This window comes from Tachyglossus aculeatus, chromosome 4 (genome assembly GCF_015852505.1).
Source record: "Tachyglossus aculeatus isolate mTacAcu1 chromosome 4, mTacAcu1.pri, whole genome shotgun sequence".
Taxonomy (NCBI): domain Eukaryota; kingdom Metazoa; phylum Chordata; class Mammalia; order Monotremata; family Tachyglossidae; genus Tachyglossus; species Tachyglossus aculeatus.
Genome location: NC_052069.1, coordinates 110,600,333 through 110,615,812, shown reverse-complemented (window position 1 = coordinate 110,615,812; position 15,480 = coordinate 110,600,333). Strand labels below are relative to the sequence as shown.

Here is a 15,480-nt window from a genome sequence, read left to right as displayed (position 1 = left end):
AATAAATCAATCAGTGGTATTGACTAGGTGCTTACTTTGTATAAAATACTGTCCTAAGCTCTAGGGAAAGCACAACAGAGTGGGTAGACGTGATCACTGCCTTCGAGGTGCTTAGAAGCTATTAGGGGAGACAGAAACAGCAGGGTGATCTAGTGGAAAGAGCACAGGCCTGGGGGTCAGAGGACCTGGGTTCTAATTCCAGCACCGCCACTTGTCTGCTGTGTGACTTTGGGCAAGTCACTTAACTTTTCTGTGCCTCTGTAAAATGAGGATTAAATCCTGTTTCTTATACTCAGGCTGCGAAGCCCATGTGGGACAGGGACTGTGTCCCACTTGAATATGTTGTATTTACCCTATCGCTTAGTACAGTGCTTGGCACAGAAAGCACTGAAATACCATAACTATTATTATTACTGTTAAATTAAAGGAAAGAGAAGTAACCAAGTATAAGGATATGTACCTAAGTGTCATGGGGGTGTTTGGGTGGGCACCTAAATCCTTAGGGAGTGGGAGTAAGTGAAGAAGTGAGGAGAGGAGAAAACAGGGTGAGGTGAATCTGACACTAAAGGGCACCCCGGATCAAAGAGTTGCGTTCTTCTTTTTACCAACAGATGCCAAATGGTTCTCACTTTGGAACGACGAATCCAATGAGAGCCATTCCCCAGTGTTTACTGTTTCCACCCACTGCAGCGGCTGCATTTTGCTTCTCGGCTTTGACGCAGGGGGCTATCAGCCTTGTGCCCCGAGGAGCCCACTGACACATGATACACCAAAATGCGTACGGCTCATTCTTCAAATTAATGGGCAACCTGAGATTATTCGGCCGGCCCATATTCAAGGTAACTGGACGAGACAGGTGGCCCAGTGGATTAATCAAGCTTGCCTTACAGCTCTGGAGACTCACCAAATTGGACCTTCAAACCTGAACACAGTGTAGCAGTGCTTCAGTGCAGAAGTTCCTGAACATCTGAGGGCCCTGGGTTTGGCTTCGAGGGTTTTTGCAGTCTGGTTTTTTTTACAGTATTAAACGCTTACTATGCACCAAGCACTTTTCTAAGCAATGGGGTAGATACAAGCAAATCAGGTTGGACACAGTCCATGTCCCACATGGGGCTCACAGTCTTAACCCCATTTTACAGATGAGGGAACAGAGGCACAGAGAAGTGAAGTGACTTGCCCGAGGTCACACAGCAGACAAGTGGCAGAGCTGGGATTAAAACCCATGACCTTCTGACTCACAGACTCGTGCTCTACCCACTATGCCACGCTGTTTCTCTAAGCATGGGGATATATACAGGATAATCAGGTTGCAGGGAGAGCGATCATGACTTCAGGGGAGATGGGGACTGCGGATCTATTTCCATTTATGGGACAGAATGGAGCCAACACCAGGGGATCATCACTGTCAGCTTCCCAAGGGGGGCTGGAATGTTTCAAGCTAGCCTCACCCTGCCAGAGTATAGTTCTGTGATCACACGGCCTGAGCCCATTTGCCATGTAGACCTAGAACTGGGCCCGGGCAGAGTTAATAGTGGCCAAACCCCAAGTGCTGAGGAGGGCTGGTTCTCGCGTGGGACAAGAAAATGGAGTCAGGTTTTCCCTCAAGTTTCATTGGCCTGCTTTCAAATCCTACTGGGAAGTGCTAATTGCAGATTTACTACTTTTAAGAAAAACACACAGAAACAAACAAGCCCTAAAAATCTGGCCCTGCAAACATCGAGAATGGGAAAACAAGATCACTGCACTGAGCAGTCGCCAGCAGTATAATGGTGGGTGGGTGAACGTCTCATTTTTATTGCATATGATGGTGCCAGAACAAGTCCAATTACTTGCAGGCTTATTTTCAATCACTTTATATCACACGAATATACTTCCTAAGCGTTTACATCTTTTCAACAGGAGGAAACAAGTCCCAGTTCCAGCAGGAGAAGCTTAAGTAGATAGGATCCAGGGAAGTCATTGGAAAACTTGGAGTTTCTCCCAGGATGGGATGGAAGAGGAGTAGAAGTAGTAGTATCTATTGAGCTCCCACTTGGTGCAGTGCACTATGCTAGGCCTGATGTGTTCCCCGCCCTATTCATTCATTCAATCATATTTATTGAGTGCTTACTGTGTGCAGAGCACTGTACTAAGTGCTTGGGAAGTACAAGTTGGTGACATATAGAGGAGTTTTATACTTGACTAGGAGAGACACACATAATAATGTCTATAGGAATGGTTCAGATAAATCAGAGAATATGCAGCTGAGTGTTAAGGGCGAATACAGGTATGTTCACGAATGCTAGACTCTTAACCAGGTTAGGGGTCTGAGGGATTAAACAATCAATCACCAGTATTTATTGAGCACCTACTATGAGCAGAGCACTGTACTAAGTGCTTAGGAGAGTACAATACAACAGAATTAGCAGACATGCTCCCTACCCATAATGAGCCAGGGAAGGCTTGTTGGAGGAGGAGGGCTTTGATTGTGGGGAGAGTTGTGGTCTGTTGGGCTTGAGAAGGGATGAAGAACAGAACTGGCGGAACAGAGCGAGGGAGGGGACAGAGGGAGGAAATCAAATGTGAAGAACAGCCACGGGTTGGCTTGGAATGAACAAAGAGAGAAAGTTGTGGTTGGGGGGAGAAGCAGATAGGCACAGTGGGGAGAGTTGGTGGAATTTTTAAGAGTCAGTAGGTTCCTAACAGCCCTGCCCCGACACAGGGGGACGGCTGATCTCTAGGAGCCCCACCTAAACTAAGTCCCCTGAGGGCAGGGATCGTATCTACTAACTCTATTGTACTCTCCTTGGCACCTACTACCTGTCTGCTGTGTGGTCTAAGGCTATTCACTTCACATCCCTAAGCCTCATTTACCTCATCTGGAAAATGAGGATTAAGTCCGTGAACCCCATGCAGGACAACGACTGTGTCCAACCTGATTTGCTTGTATCCTGCCCAGTACCTAGTAGTAAGTGCTTAACAAATACCACAGTTATTATTACAGTGCTTTGTACCCTGAAAGCACTCAGTAAATACTACTGATTGATCGATTGGTTGATAGCCCGATGATGTCTCAATACACCAGAAATGCCTTTCCATTCCCTAGCTCAAGATAGACTGAGGCCACAGAGCTGGGGAAGCAGGCCAGCTGGTGAGGGCAGTCTAAAGCATCCAGCAAGCCAGAGCCTGAGAAGTGAGAGGAGATTATGTACACACTGCCATGGGCAGTTTAGGAGCAGTCGGCACGGCAATTCTCTTGGAAACCATAACTATATCATTGCCGATGACTGAAAATGAGTAACTCCCATTCGCAAACCTCTTAGCCGCAGAGTTGGCTGATCACGTGGTGGGATTTTAATCCGTATTTATGTACATCTTACATCATTGTGTTGGGTTGCAGAAAATTAAAACCAAAATGAAATTATATACTATGAATTCTAACTGCTGAGCCAAGAAATGTGTTTGGCCCATGTAGCTCTATAATACTGAGCCCTTCTCTACTGATTTTCCAAAATATCATTTAAAGAAAGATCCTTTCTCCAGAGCAATGAAAATCCTCTGCTCATGACACAGCAGACTACAATACTGAATTGCCATCAAAAGAGAAAAGAATTGAGCAAGGAACTGAAGCACAATCTCCAAAAAAATGTTATCTGAGAATAAAGATGAGTGAGAGGGAGAAGTGAAGATGGCCTAATCACCATTCACGTGTCCATCTGGCTCTGTTCGTAGCCATAGTGCAGAAAAAGTCAGAGACCATAATCCGGAGGACCCCCAGGGGAAGCAAGAGAAGCTGAGAAGCAGAAGAAGCAGTGTGGCTCAGTGGAAAGAGCCTGGGCTTTGGAGTCAGAGGTCATGGGTTCAAATCCTGCCTCTGCCAATTGTCAGCTGTGTGACTTTGGGCAAGTCACTTAACTTCTCTGTGCCTCAGTTACCTCGTCTGTAAAATGGGGATTAAAACTGTGAGCCCCCCGTGGGACAACCTAATCACCTTGTAACCTCCCCAGTGCTTAGAACAGTGCTTTGCACAAAGTAAGCACTTAATAAATGTCATTATTATTATTATTATTATTATTATTGTTAAGAGAGACTTAGGATACACAGATAAAAGATCTTCCTGGTGGCAAGTGGGATTAAACACTGAAATCTGCTCCTGAACGAGGCCATGGAACCACCACTTTGGAGACCTTTAAGAAAAGGAGAGCTGAACCATTGATTTTCTCAGACAGAGCAACCTGGGTTAGCTTTTACTTTGAGGCCCTTTCTAGATATCTTTGAACAGGCAGAGTCACTGACGGAGGCTGACAGACATCTGTATTATCTTCCGCTCCAAGAGGCCCACTGCTGGATAACAGAGCACTTAGTACAGTGCTCCACATACTGCAAGTGCTCGATAAATACCATTGATCAACTGATGGATACATTTTGCTTCCCAGGCATTTAATACAGTGTGCTACAATTAGTAGCTACTCCATTAATACCACAAACAGATTGATTTGCTCTAAGCTAGAAAACAACTCAGTCTTCTTAATGTTTGCAACCATCTCTCCTCTCCCCATCCATACTGCTGGTCCCCACTTGGCTTCTAATCTCATCACCTTCAAGAAGTCTTTCCTGATTTCACTGAAGTGAGGACTCTTCTCTTGCCCTTTCACAAAGAGATGAATTCCTCCTTCCTATCCCCTTTTACACATGCAGTTAGGCATGTTAGACTATAAATTTCTTGAAAGCATTGAAGGTTCCCAATGTATTGGACATATTCAGCTTCAGTCTGCTGCCCGGACTGTTTTTCTATAAAAACATTATGGAAATGTTTCCCCACTGCTCAAGAAACTCCAGTGGTTGCCAATCCACATCCGCATCAAACAAAACTCCTCACTATTGACTTTGAAGTACAATCACCTTGCGCCATCTTATCTCACCTTGTGACTCTCCTATTATAACCCAGTCTGCACATTTTGCTCCTCTAGTGCTAATCTTCTCACTGGGCTTCAATCTCATCTATCTCACTGGTGACCCCTCATCCACATCTTGCCTCTGGCCTGGAATCCTCTCCCTCCTCAAATCCGACAATTACTCTGCCTTCCTTCAAAACCTTCTTGAAAACACATCTCCTCCAAGAGGTGTTCCCTAAGCCCTCCTTTCCTCTTCTCCCACTTCCTTCTGCATTGCCCTGACTTACTCCCTTTGTTCATCCCCCCTCTCAGCTCCACAGAACTTAAGTACATATCTGTAGTTTATTTATATTAATGTCTGTCTCCCCCACCTCTAGACTTTAATCTCGTTGTGGGCAGGGAATGTGTCTGTTTAATGTTGTACTGTACTCTCCCAAGCACTTAGTAGAGTGCGCTGCACACAGTAAGTGCTCAATAAATATGACTGACTGACTGAATGAATGAATTTAGCTGCAGCTGATTTTCAAATCCCAGCTCCCCTACTTGTCCAATGTGTGACTTTGGGCAAGTCACTTCACTTCTCTGTGCCTCAGTATCTTCATCTATAAAATTAGGATTAAGTCCTACTCCCTCCTACTTAGACTGTGAGCCCCATGTGGGACAGGGGCTGTGTTCAACCTGATTATCTTGAATCTACCCCAGTGCTTATTAAAGTGCTTGAAACACAGTAAGCACTTAACTAATACCATAATTATTACTCAAAGAAGGTATTTGTTCTGACAATTTTGACATCTGTCTACATGTTTTGTTTCGTTGTCTGTTTCCTCTTTCTAGACTGTGAGCCCATTGTTGGTTTCGGACCGTCTCTATATGTTGCTGACTTGTACTTCCCAAACACTTAGTACAGTGATCTGCACACAGTAAGCACTCAATAAATAAGACTGAATTAATGAATGAAAGGTGCTCCTGACAAAGAACTAGCCATGAGGACTGAAGAGACCTATTCTCTCGCCAATCCAGTTCTCATGGTCAAGTTGTCCCTTGCACCTTTGCCCCCCATCTGACACCAGCCCAGTCCTCTTGACTGTAAGCTCACTGTGGGCAGGCAATATGCCTGTTATATTGTTATACCGTATTCTCCCAAGAGCTTAGTACAGTGCTCTGCACACAGAAAATGCTCAATAAATGCAATTGCCTGACTGATAGCCCAAACCCTTGTAGGCTGACAGCATGAATGAGCCTCTTTCTGCAAAGAGAGGGGAGGGCCTCAAGTCCTGGGCATAAAGAGCTCTGGGTATCTTTTCCCATCCCAATTCCCCAGCATCTTTCATGCCACAGGATCCTTGAAATCCTCTCTCCTATGGATGTGCTGCTGTGGTGTTAGCCACAGGAAGGGGAAAAGGAACTGTATTCAAAGGGATTTTCACTGCTTTCAGAATCGTGAAAAAGCAAAGATTCTGCTCTCCTCTCTCCTTCCCATTTAATACTAATAATAACATAACAATGGTATTTGTTAAGTGTTTACTATGTGTCAAGTGCTGGAGTAGATACATGATAATTAGGTCCCACATGAGGATCACAATCTAAGTAGGAAAGAGAACAGGTATTGAATCCCCATTTTTCTGATGAAGGAATTAAGTGACTTGCCCAAGGTCACACAGTCAGTAAATGGCAGAAATGGGATTAGAACCCAAGGCCTTTGACTCCCAGAGTTGTGCTCTTTCCAATAGGCTGTGCTGCTTCAATCAATGAATCAATCATATTTATTGAGTGCTTACTGTGTGCAGTACCCTGTACTAAGCACTTGGGAGGAGTACAATATAACAATATAACAGACACATTCCCTGCCCACAACGAGTTTACAGGCTAGAGGGGGAGACACACGTTAATATAAGTAAATAAATTACATTCATTCATTCCATTGTATTTATTGAGCGCTTACTGTGTGCAGAGCACTGTACTAAGCACTTGGGAAGTACAAGTCAGAATTATAGATATGTTTGTAAGTGCTCTGAGGCTGGGGGTGGGTGGTAAATAAACGTAGCATGTCAGGGTGACACAGAAGGGAATGGAAGAAAAGGAAATGATGGTTTAGGCTGGGAAGGCCTCTTGGAGATATCCCTTCAAAAATGTGCTTCTCATTCCCCATTTCTGCCAATGAAGCATTTTCCTTGGCATTTCTCCTGAGGTCTCCCGTAGGTCACAAGGAGGGGAGGGGACAATTTGGGGATGGACAGACAGACATACACACACTCTCCTCCCCCTCAACCCACATTCACAAAATCAGTACCCAAATGAAAAATTTCCTCCCCATCATTCCTCATGAGTTCTTACTCCAAAGACTGTGCTCATCAATCAATACCCCGAGTCTCGGGTACTTTGTCACATTGTGGGAGTGGAAGCACATTTTCCTGGGCTCTTGGCTGTGGCAGCCATGCTGTCAGAAACCTTATTTGCTGCTTTAATAATAATAATTGTGGCATTTGTTAGATGCTTACTGTATGCTAAGCACAGAGGGAGATATAAGATAATCAGAACTGACAGTCTCCATCCTAGAAGGGGCTCATAGTCTAAAATCTCTTTCTTCCAAAGGCTGACTGACATTTCCAACTGCAGGTAAAGTGACATTTCAAGGACCAGAAAATTAATGGTGCAAAACAAAGTGGCCTTACACCCCATAGCTCACACCCTAGGGGACATTCTCCAGAAGGTAAGGTACGCTATAAGACAGCTGATTATGCTGAGGGAAGCAGCCTGGCCTAGTAAATAAATAGAGCACAGGCCTGGGGGTCAGAAGGACCTGGGTTCTAATCCAACCTCCACCACTTACTTGCCTACTGTGTAAAACTGGGCAAATCATTTCACTTCTCTGTGCCTCAGTTACCTCATCTGTAAAACTGGGATTAAGATCATGAGCCCCAGGTGCGACAGGGATGGTTTGTTATTAATAATAATAATAATAGTGATAACAGTAACAGCAATTGTGGTATTCATTAAGTGCTTACTATGTGCCAGGCACTGTACTAAGCACTGGACTGGACACAAGCAAACCGGTTGGACACAGTCCCTGGCTCATCTGGGGTTCTTAGTCTCCATCCCCATTTTACAGATAAGTAACTGAGGCACAGAGAAGTGAAATGACTTGCCCAAAGCCACAAAGCAGACAAGTGGTGGAACCTGATTAGTTTTTATCTACCCCAATGCTTAGTACAGCGATTGACACACGTTAAGCACTTAACGAATATCATAAAAAAAGTGGTAATGTTCTAGTCAGATCTGAGCCATGCAAACACCATGCCCCGTTCCAGTGTGCTAGTGAAGAGCCCTCTAAATTAAAATTCTACCTCCGTCCTAGCTTCGGAGCCTTCAGAGTTGCAAAACACAAAATCTGTTTTGCATTTCATGAATCATGTATTCATAAAACCAATTCCCTCTAAAGGCGAGCTTCTGATAATGGGCCAAAAATAAATTAGGCAATAAATATCTTATAATACTTTCCATCAACCAGTGGAAATCCACTCTTTGGATAATCAGAAAGTGGATGCTTTCATACGCCGTATGCCTTGCAGCTCAAGGAACGTAAAGTAATTCACGGCTCTTAAAAGAGAGCTGGGTGACGGACGAACTTCTGAATTATAGGCAGCATGAAATCGTGTTCTGTGCTCAAAGATTTCATCATCCTCGGAACCATCAAGAAGACATCACCATCCTGATACCATCAATTGGAAATGAGCGGAAATCACACAAGTCATGGTTTAGAATGCCGCGTAACAGTGTGCAGAATTTTTGAATCGGGCTTAACATGAACTTTGCACAAAAGTCAGGCTCGTGTCTACCCCCCAGCCTTGGTGTATACACACACACACACACACACACACACACACACACACACACACACACACCCCACACACACTCTCTCCCTCGCCTCTCCTTTCTCCCCCTCTCTCTCCTTCTCTCTTTCTTTTCCTTCTCCCTCTCTCCCTCCTCCTTCTTCTCTCTCTCCTCTCTCTGCCTGCCTCCCAAGGAAGCATTCACTAACTCCACAAATACAGGAGAAGAGAGAAGCACTGCAGGGAAAACACTTGAAGGTTATTAGAAGCAGCGTGGCTTAGTGGAAAGAGCACGGGCTTGGGAGTCGGAGGTCGTGGGTTCGAATCCCGGCTCTACCACTTGTCAGTTGTGTGACTTTGAGCAAGTCACTTAACTTCTCTGTGCCACAGTTACCTCATCTGTCAAATGGGGATGAAGACTGTGAGCCCCACGTGGGACAACCTGATCACCTTGTATCCCCCCCCCCCCCCAATGCTTAGAACAGTGCTTTACATACAGTAAGTGGTTAAAAATGCCATTATTATTATTATTATTATTATTATTATTATTATTATTATTATTATTATTATTGCGGGCTGATATGCATTAGGAAGTTGGTGCCCAAATGCCACCATGCCATCCAGCCACAAGGAAGGGTGGCTGGACCTGGGGAGCAGGCTTATCCCTACTAAAATAAAAGCAAGAATAAAACTTCCCACATTTTAGCATTCCCGATTCTCTGATCCCTTGCCCCAGTGTCAATTCCCTCATATATAAAATGAGGATTAGGACTGCGAGCCCTATATGAAACAAGGAGTGCTTGGCCCATAGGAAGTGTTTAACAAATACCATAATTATTATTATTATTAGTGTGTCTCTAACCCAGAGCTTATTACAGTGCCTGGCACATAATAAGTTCTTAAATACCGAAAAAGAAAAAAAACTGTCTGCCTCCAGTCACTCCAATCACAGTACAATGGTCACTTGCATATTCTTCATCATTTTCTAAGAGAGGAAGGGGGCCTCAGGCTAGTTCCCCCAACTCTGTCTACAGTTTGACTGGTCCTCTCTGCACCTGCTTAACTCTATGGAAAATACAAACACTTTCTTGCTTTAAGTGATCTGGCCCAGAGGTACATCTTTTGATGTGGAAGCTATTAAATCATTTTCAGGCTATTGACATGGATTAAAAGAAAGCTTACCTTTCCAAAATCTCGTACATCAAACAGGTCAAAAGGATCAAACAGCTCACTGTTCCTTAACCCAAATTTATCGTGGCAGACTTTCAGGAAGGTCCGAATATTCTTCAAGCAGAGAAACTAGGAGGGAGGGAGAGAAAGAGAGGAAAAATTATGAAATATAACCACTGTAGTGACATTTTATTACAGTAATATTCATTCAGTCAGTCGTATATTGAGTGCTTACTGTATGCAGGGCACTGTACTAAGCTCTAGGAAAAGTACAATATAACAATAAATAGACACATTCCCTGCTCACAGTGAGCTTAAAGTCTAGAAGGGGAGACAGACATTATTATAAATGAATAACAGATATTTATGAAAACAGATTTATAAAACCTGATAATTACAGATATAATATGAAACCAAATATGGCAGAAAGTCATAGCACAGTAAAGGAATCACTTGGTTGCATTAATTGAGCACTGTGTGTACTGTACTAAGCACTTGGAAGAGTACAATAACAGAGTTGGTAGACACATTCCCTGCCCACAGCAAGCTTACAAAACTGTGTCAAAGTGTGGTACGTGCCTCAAGGTTTTCCAAAAGGTATTCTATGAACCTAAAAACTTGTTTACCCACTAAAATGTACATAAGCTCAGGTCTGTCTCTAATGATGGGATCTCAAACTGCTTCCTCTCTATGTTAGGACAGTGCTCTGCTTACAGTAAGCACTTATTAACTCCTACCCCACTACTACTTTAATACTGAATTTAAGGGATATTGAAATAAAGTGAGAGGAGGGGAGTAATTCTTCCTTTTAAATCATTGGCTATTGGTTACCAAACCTGCCTCTTTAAAAATCCCCTCCATCACAAAGAAATTGTCTCTGCCCCAGGCTTGCACTTTCCAAGCCCAATGAGCTACACTCAGCTACCCTGGGGTGGGAAAAATGAGTTGTCCCCTTCCATTCCCTACAGCATTGTCATATTACGTTGTGTGTGTGGCACTGGGTATGATGTGATTATATTATGTTGTGTGTGCATGCAGTGTTCCATATGCATCCCCTAAATCTAGGGAATTTCTAAGAGGGGGAACCACGAGTCCTACCCCAAATTTGCTCCAGGGCCACAGTCCCCCAGCCCAAGTCTCTGTTGGACCAAGTCCCACTGTGGCCCTCCAAACACCGCTCTCACACCTCTGACATTTTGCCCATGCTGCCTCCACAAATGCTGTGCCCATACCATAGTCCCCAACCCTCTGCAGTCATGCCCTCACCCCATCCCCCAGCCCAACCTTGAGCCCAGGCCATCATCCCCACCACCGGCTGAGGTGTTTGTCTCTCTCATCAACCATTGGGAGCCAGCCCTACCCCCCCAACAGTCTCACCTTCATTACTCCTCAAGCTCAGCCCTGACTCCCTCACCTTCATTGTCCTTTTGGGAGGAAGTTCAAATGCTAGATAACCAACAGCCAAGAAGGCCACCTTTCCATTCTAGACCACCCTTCCGGGATGACCTCTGGAAACCTACTGAGTGAACCCAAACCATGCCAAGGCACTCTGCATTAGCCCAAGCAGGCCCAGGAATACTCAGCAGTAACAGAAGCAATAGTGTTGTCTTGAAATCAGCTACAGGCCCCTCTCTTATTCCATTCCCAGATGCGAGAAGGTGGTCAGCTCCATTAGACAGGGCCCTGGGCATAGCTTTAAAGCAGGGGCCCAGCCCTGTTTTGCCTTAGCAATTCTTCCTGCTCCTCACAAACCAACAGAAATGCTCTATCGAGAAACTTCACATTCCGGCTCTGAGTACATGCTCTATTACATCCTGGGGTCCCAGCTTTCCTAGCTAAGGAGAAGTGTAAGGAAAGGGCTGGGGCATGTCTGAGGCCAGTAGTCTTGGGATCACTGGGCTTCATTCCTGAGCCAACCCTTACTGCCCGCCACCGCTGCCCCCGTTCCCCCATCCCCCGCACACAAACACATCCATGCCTTTCCTTCTGTTTCTTTTTTCCAAAGCCTTCCCTGCAAGCTGCCTGTTTCTGCAGAGAAGCGGGCCATAGCTTCAAGAGTAGAGAGACTATTTTCTGCACATCCCTCATCTCAAATTTCCTCTTAGCATTTATTTTAATTCCTCCTAAGCCTCCAATTTTAAGAGTTAATTATACAGGTTATTACCATAATTACATATGGTGAGAAGCTGGCTTCCTTTCATAGTTCTGAATGGGGATGCTTTCGTCCCTCTCAAGTTTTCATAGCATCTGTCTCGCCCTGTGGTTCTTTGAACCCATTCGAGCAGACCGGGGCCTGGGGCCTGGGCCCAGACCAGGTTTTCTGGGAGCCCCATGGATGCCTGACCAGGCCAGAACATCTTTACCCTTGGGCCAACTTCGCACTCAGCCCAGCCTTTGGAAAAGAGGGCTGCATTTTCTAAAAGCACAAATGACCAAATGGAAAATGGAGAGGAAGGATTGGGGCCACAGAGCACTGAAACAGACACCTTGATGCCATTTGGACTCTTCTGTGAGCAGATAGATGCAGAGCTGAAAAACGGATGCTGAAGCCTTTGGCTTGGGAGAAAACCCATGGGACCCAGAAAACCCACAGGAAGCAGCATGGCCCAATAGGAAGAGCACAGGTCTGGGAATCAGAGGACCTGGGTTCTAATCCCTGTTCTGCCACTTGTCTGCTGTGTGACATTGGGGGTGGGGGGGAAGGTGGGCAGCGGTGGTGGGTAGGAAGGGTTGGCTCAGAAATGAAACCGAGTGATCCTACAGGCCTCAGACATGCCCCAGCCCTTTCCCTACACTTCTCCTTAGCTAGGAAAGCTGGGACCCCGGGATATAATAGAGCCTGTGCCCAGAGCTGGAATGTGAATTGTCTCAATAGAGCATTTCTGTTGGTTTGTGAGGAGCAGAAAGAATTGCTGAGGCAAAACACAAAAATGAAGTCACTTCACTTCTCAGTGCCTCGGTTATCTCATTCATAAAATGGGGATTAAGACTGTGAGCCCCATGTGGGACATGGGCTGTGTCCAACCTAATTTGTTTGTATTTACTCCAGTGCTTAGTTCAGTGCCTGGCACGAGTAAGTGCTTAACAAATACAATAAAGAAGGCTAGAAAGGCCAGAGAAGGTGGTACCATTGTTTGACAGCTGCTTCTAACCCACCAGATTGCCCCTTGCACTATTACTAAATTATTATCACAAGGTCTGGGTTAACTGCATACAATGTGCCAAGGAAGTCAAGCACGAGACACAGTATGGCCTAGTGGAAAGAGCACTGGCCCGGGAATCAGAGGAGCTGGGTTCTAATCCTGGCTCTGCCACTTGTCTGCTGTGTGAACTTGGGCCTCTCTGAGCCTCAGTTTCCTCACCTGCAAAATGAGGATTCAATTCCTGTTCTCCCTTCTACTTAGACTGTGACCACAACGAGACTTGATTATCTTTGATCTACCCCAGTGCTTAGTAAAGAGCTCGACACATAGTAAGCGCTTAGCAAATACCATGATTGTTATTATTATACACTGTTCTAAGTGCTGGGGTAGATATAAGATATCCAACTACAGTAGGGTCTGCTTCTGACCACCCACAGGAGGCAGAAAATTAGTTATGAGATAGCTGAGGCTTTTGGGATAGAGGTAACTGTTGGCGAGAGCAATGGGCAACAACTGAATCCTGTTAATTTTGAATACACTGAAAGATAGGCATTAGCTGTGCTGATGTATGCTCTTGAAGCACTTTTTAGGACCTTGGAATCTGCTTTTTGATATCCTGATTTCTTCAAATCTTCTCAATGAGGAATGCAACCCCTACGCTGCTGTTACACCAATTTCAAATTGGGCATCACTGTGTCTATAATACATTTCTTTGTAATTGTACTTGCGGTATCTGTGAAGCACTTAATGTCAATCATTACTCGGGAGTTCATTCATTCAGTCATATTTATTGAGCACTTATTGTGTGCAGAGCACTGTGCTAAGTGCTTGGGAGAGTACAATATAACAATAAATAGACACATTCCCTGCTCATGAAGAGCTTACAGTCTAGAGGGGGAGAGAGACAATAATATAAATAAGTTACAGATATGTGCATAAGTGCTTTGGGGCTGGGAGGGGAGTGGGAGAGAGGAAAGGAGGGCTTAATCAGGAAGGCCTCTAGAAGGAGATGTGCCTTGAATAAAGCACTGAAGCCACAGAGAGGAATTGTCTATCGGATAGTATGCCAAGCACTGTACTAAGCTCTGGGGTAAATACAGAATAATGAGGTCCCACATGGGGCTCATACAGCAGTTAGGAGGGAGAACAGGCATTGAATCCCCATTTTGCAGATGAGGAAACTGAAACACAGAGAAGTTAAGTGATTTGCCCAAGATCACACAGCAGGTACTCAGAGGAGTCAGAATTAGAACTCAGGTCCTCTGACTCCCAAGCCCTTTCTCTTTTCACTAGGCCATGCTGCTTCCTTTTGGACCTCCCTGCTCACCTAACTCATTGCTCAGACCAAGTTGGGTGTGATGCTTTAAACAGAGCAATGCTCATTTCTCTGTGTCTCAGTTTCCTCATCTGTAGAATGGGAATTCAGTGCCTGTTCTCCCTCCTACTTAGCCTGGGAGCATTTGGGGTAGGGACTGTGTCCAACCTGATTAACCCATCTCTACCCCAGCATTTCCTTCTAAGGATGGCACTTGGAGAGCTTCCAGTACTTTACCAGTCTCAGCTATGGGAGGGAGAGTTGACCAGAGGCCTACCCGTTCCATTACTAGCTTGAGCAGTGGATAGTGAATGGAAGGTAATCTGCTACAAGTCAAAATTCACCTATGCTGGGCAGCAGCGGCATAGAAGAGAGTCCAGGGAGGAGACTTAAGTTTACTGCACGGAAGAAGGCAATGGTAAACCACTTCCGCATTTTTTACCAAGAAAACTCTATGGATACACTATCAGAACATTTGCAAATGGAGCATTCTGGGAAGGATGTGTCCATGAAGTGGATTTTGGTCAGAGATGACTCAAAGGCATAAGACAAGACCCCAGCACTTAGAACTATACTTGACACACAGTAAGCACTTAAATACCATAAAAAGGGGACAGAAGAACAAGGAGAAAAAGGAGGAGGGAAAGGAGGCAAGAGGAGAAGGGAGGGGGTGAGAGGAAAGAGTGATGGAGGTGGAAAACTGAGAAAGGGAAAAGAGAGAAGAGGAGGAAAAGAAGGAAGAGGCAGTAGGCGGAGGACAGAGGTAAGAGGAATGAATGGCAGAGTGCAGGGTGAGGCGGGAAGAGGAATTAGGAATTTAGATCCCAGGAAACACATAAACTGGGCAACAAACCTTGGAATTAGCACTATACAGCCCACTAAAACTCATTTCACCTGCAAAAGTGGACAGAACTAGGAGAGTCAACCTTTTTTTCTAGTCCCCCACATGGTGAAGTCGATGGACTATATAAAAGCCTATGATAATAGTTTATTAGGCTGGCCGCTGATTTATAGAGGAAGCAAAGAGAAGGAGCAAACTATTTAGCTGCTTGGCTCTCTAATAGCTCTTAGACTAAATGTACGTTGAATGAGGCCTGACACTTCCCCTCTCGGCCAGCGAACAATCTCACCCATCATTCTGGGCGTCG

General features: G+C 45.0%; 1 protein-coding gene across 9 annotated transcripts in view; it reads right to left on the bottom strand.

The window, feature by feature from the left end:
* The window catches only part of VAV2 (vav guanine nucleotide exchange factor 2), a 375,195-nt gene that overhangs the window by 290,413 nt on the left and 69,302 nt on the right, over positions 1-15,480 (bottom strand). For all 9 annotated transcript variants that reach the window (XM_038744653.1, XM_038744661.1, XM_038744659.1 and 6 more), the window contains exon 2: positions 9,887-10,003. In XM_038744653.1, coding sequence (XP_038600581.1) covers positions 9,887-10,003 — 117 coding nt within the window. The remainder of the gene's footprint in view (positions 1-9,886; positions 10,004-15,480) is intronic.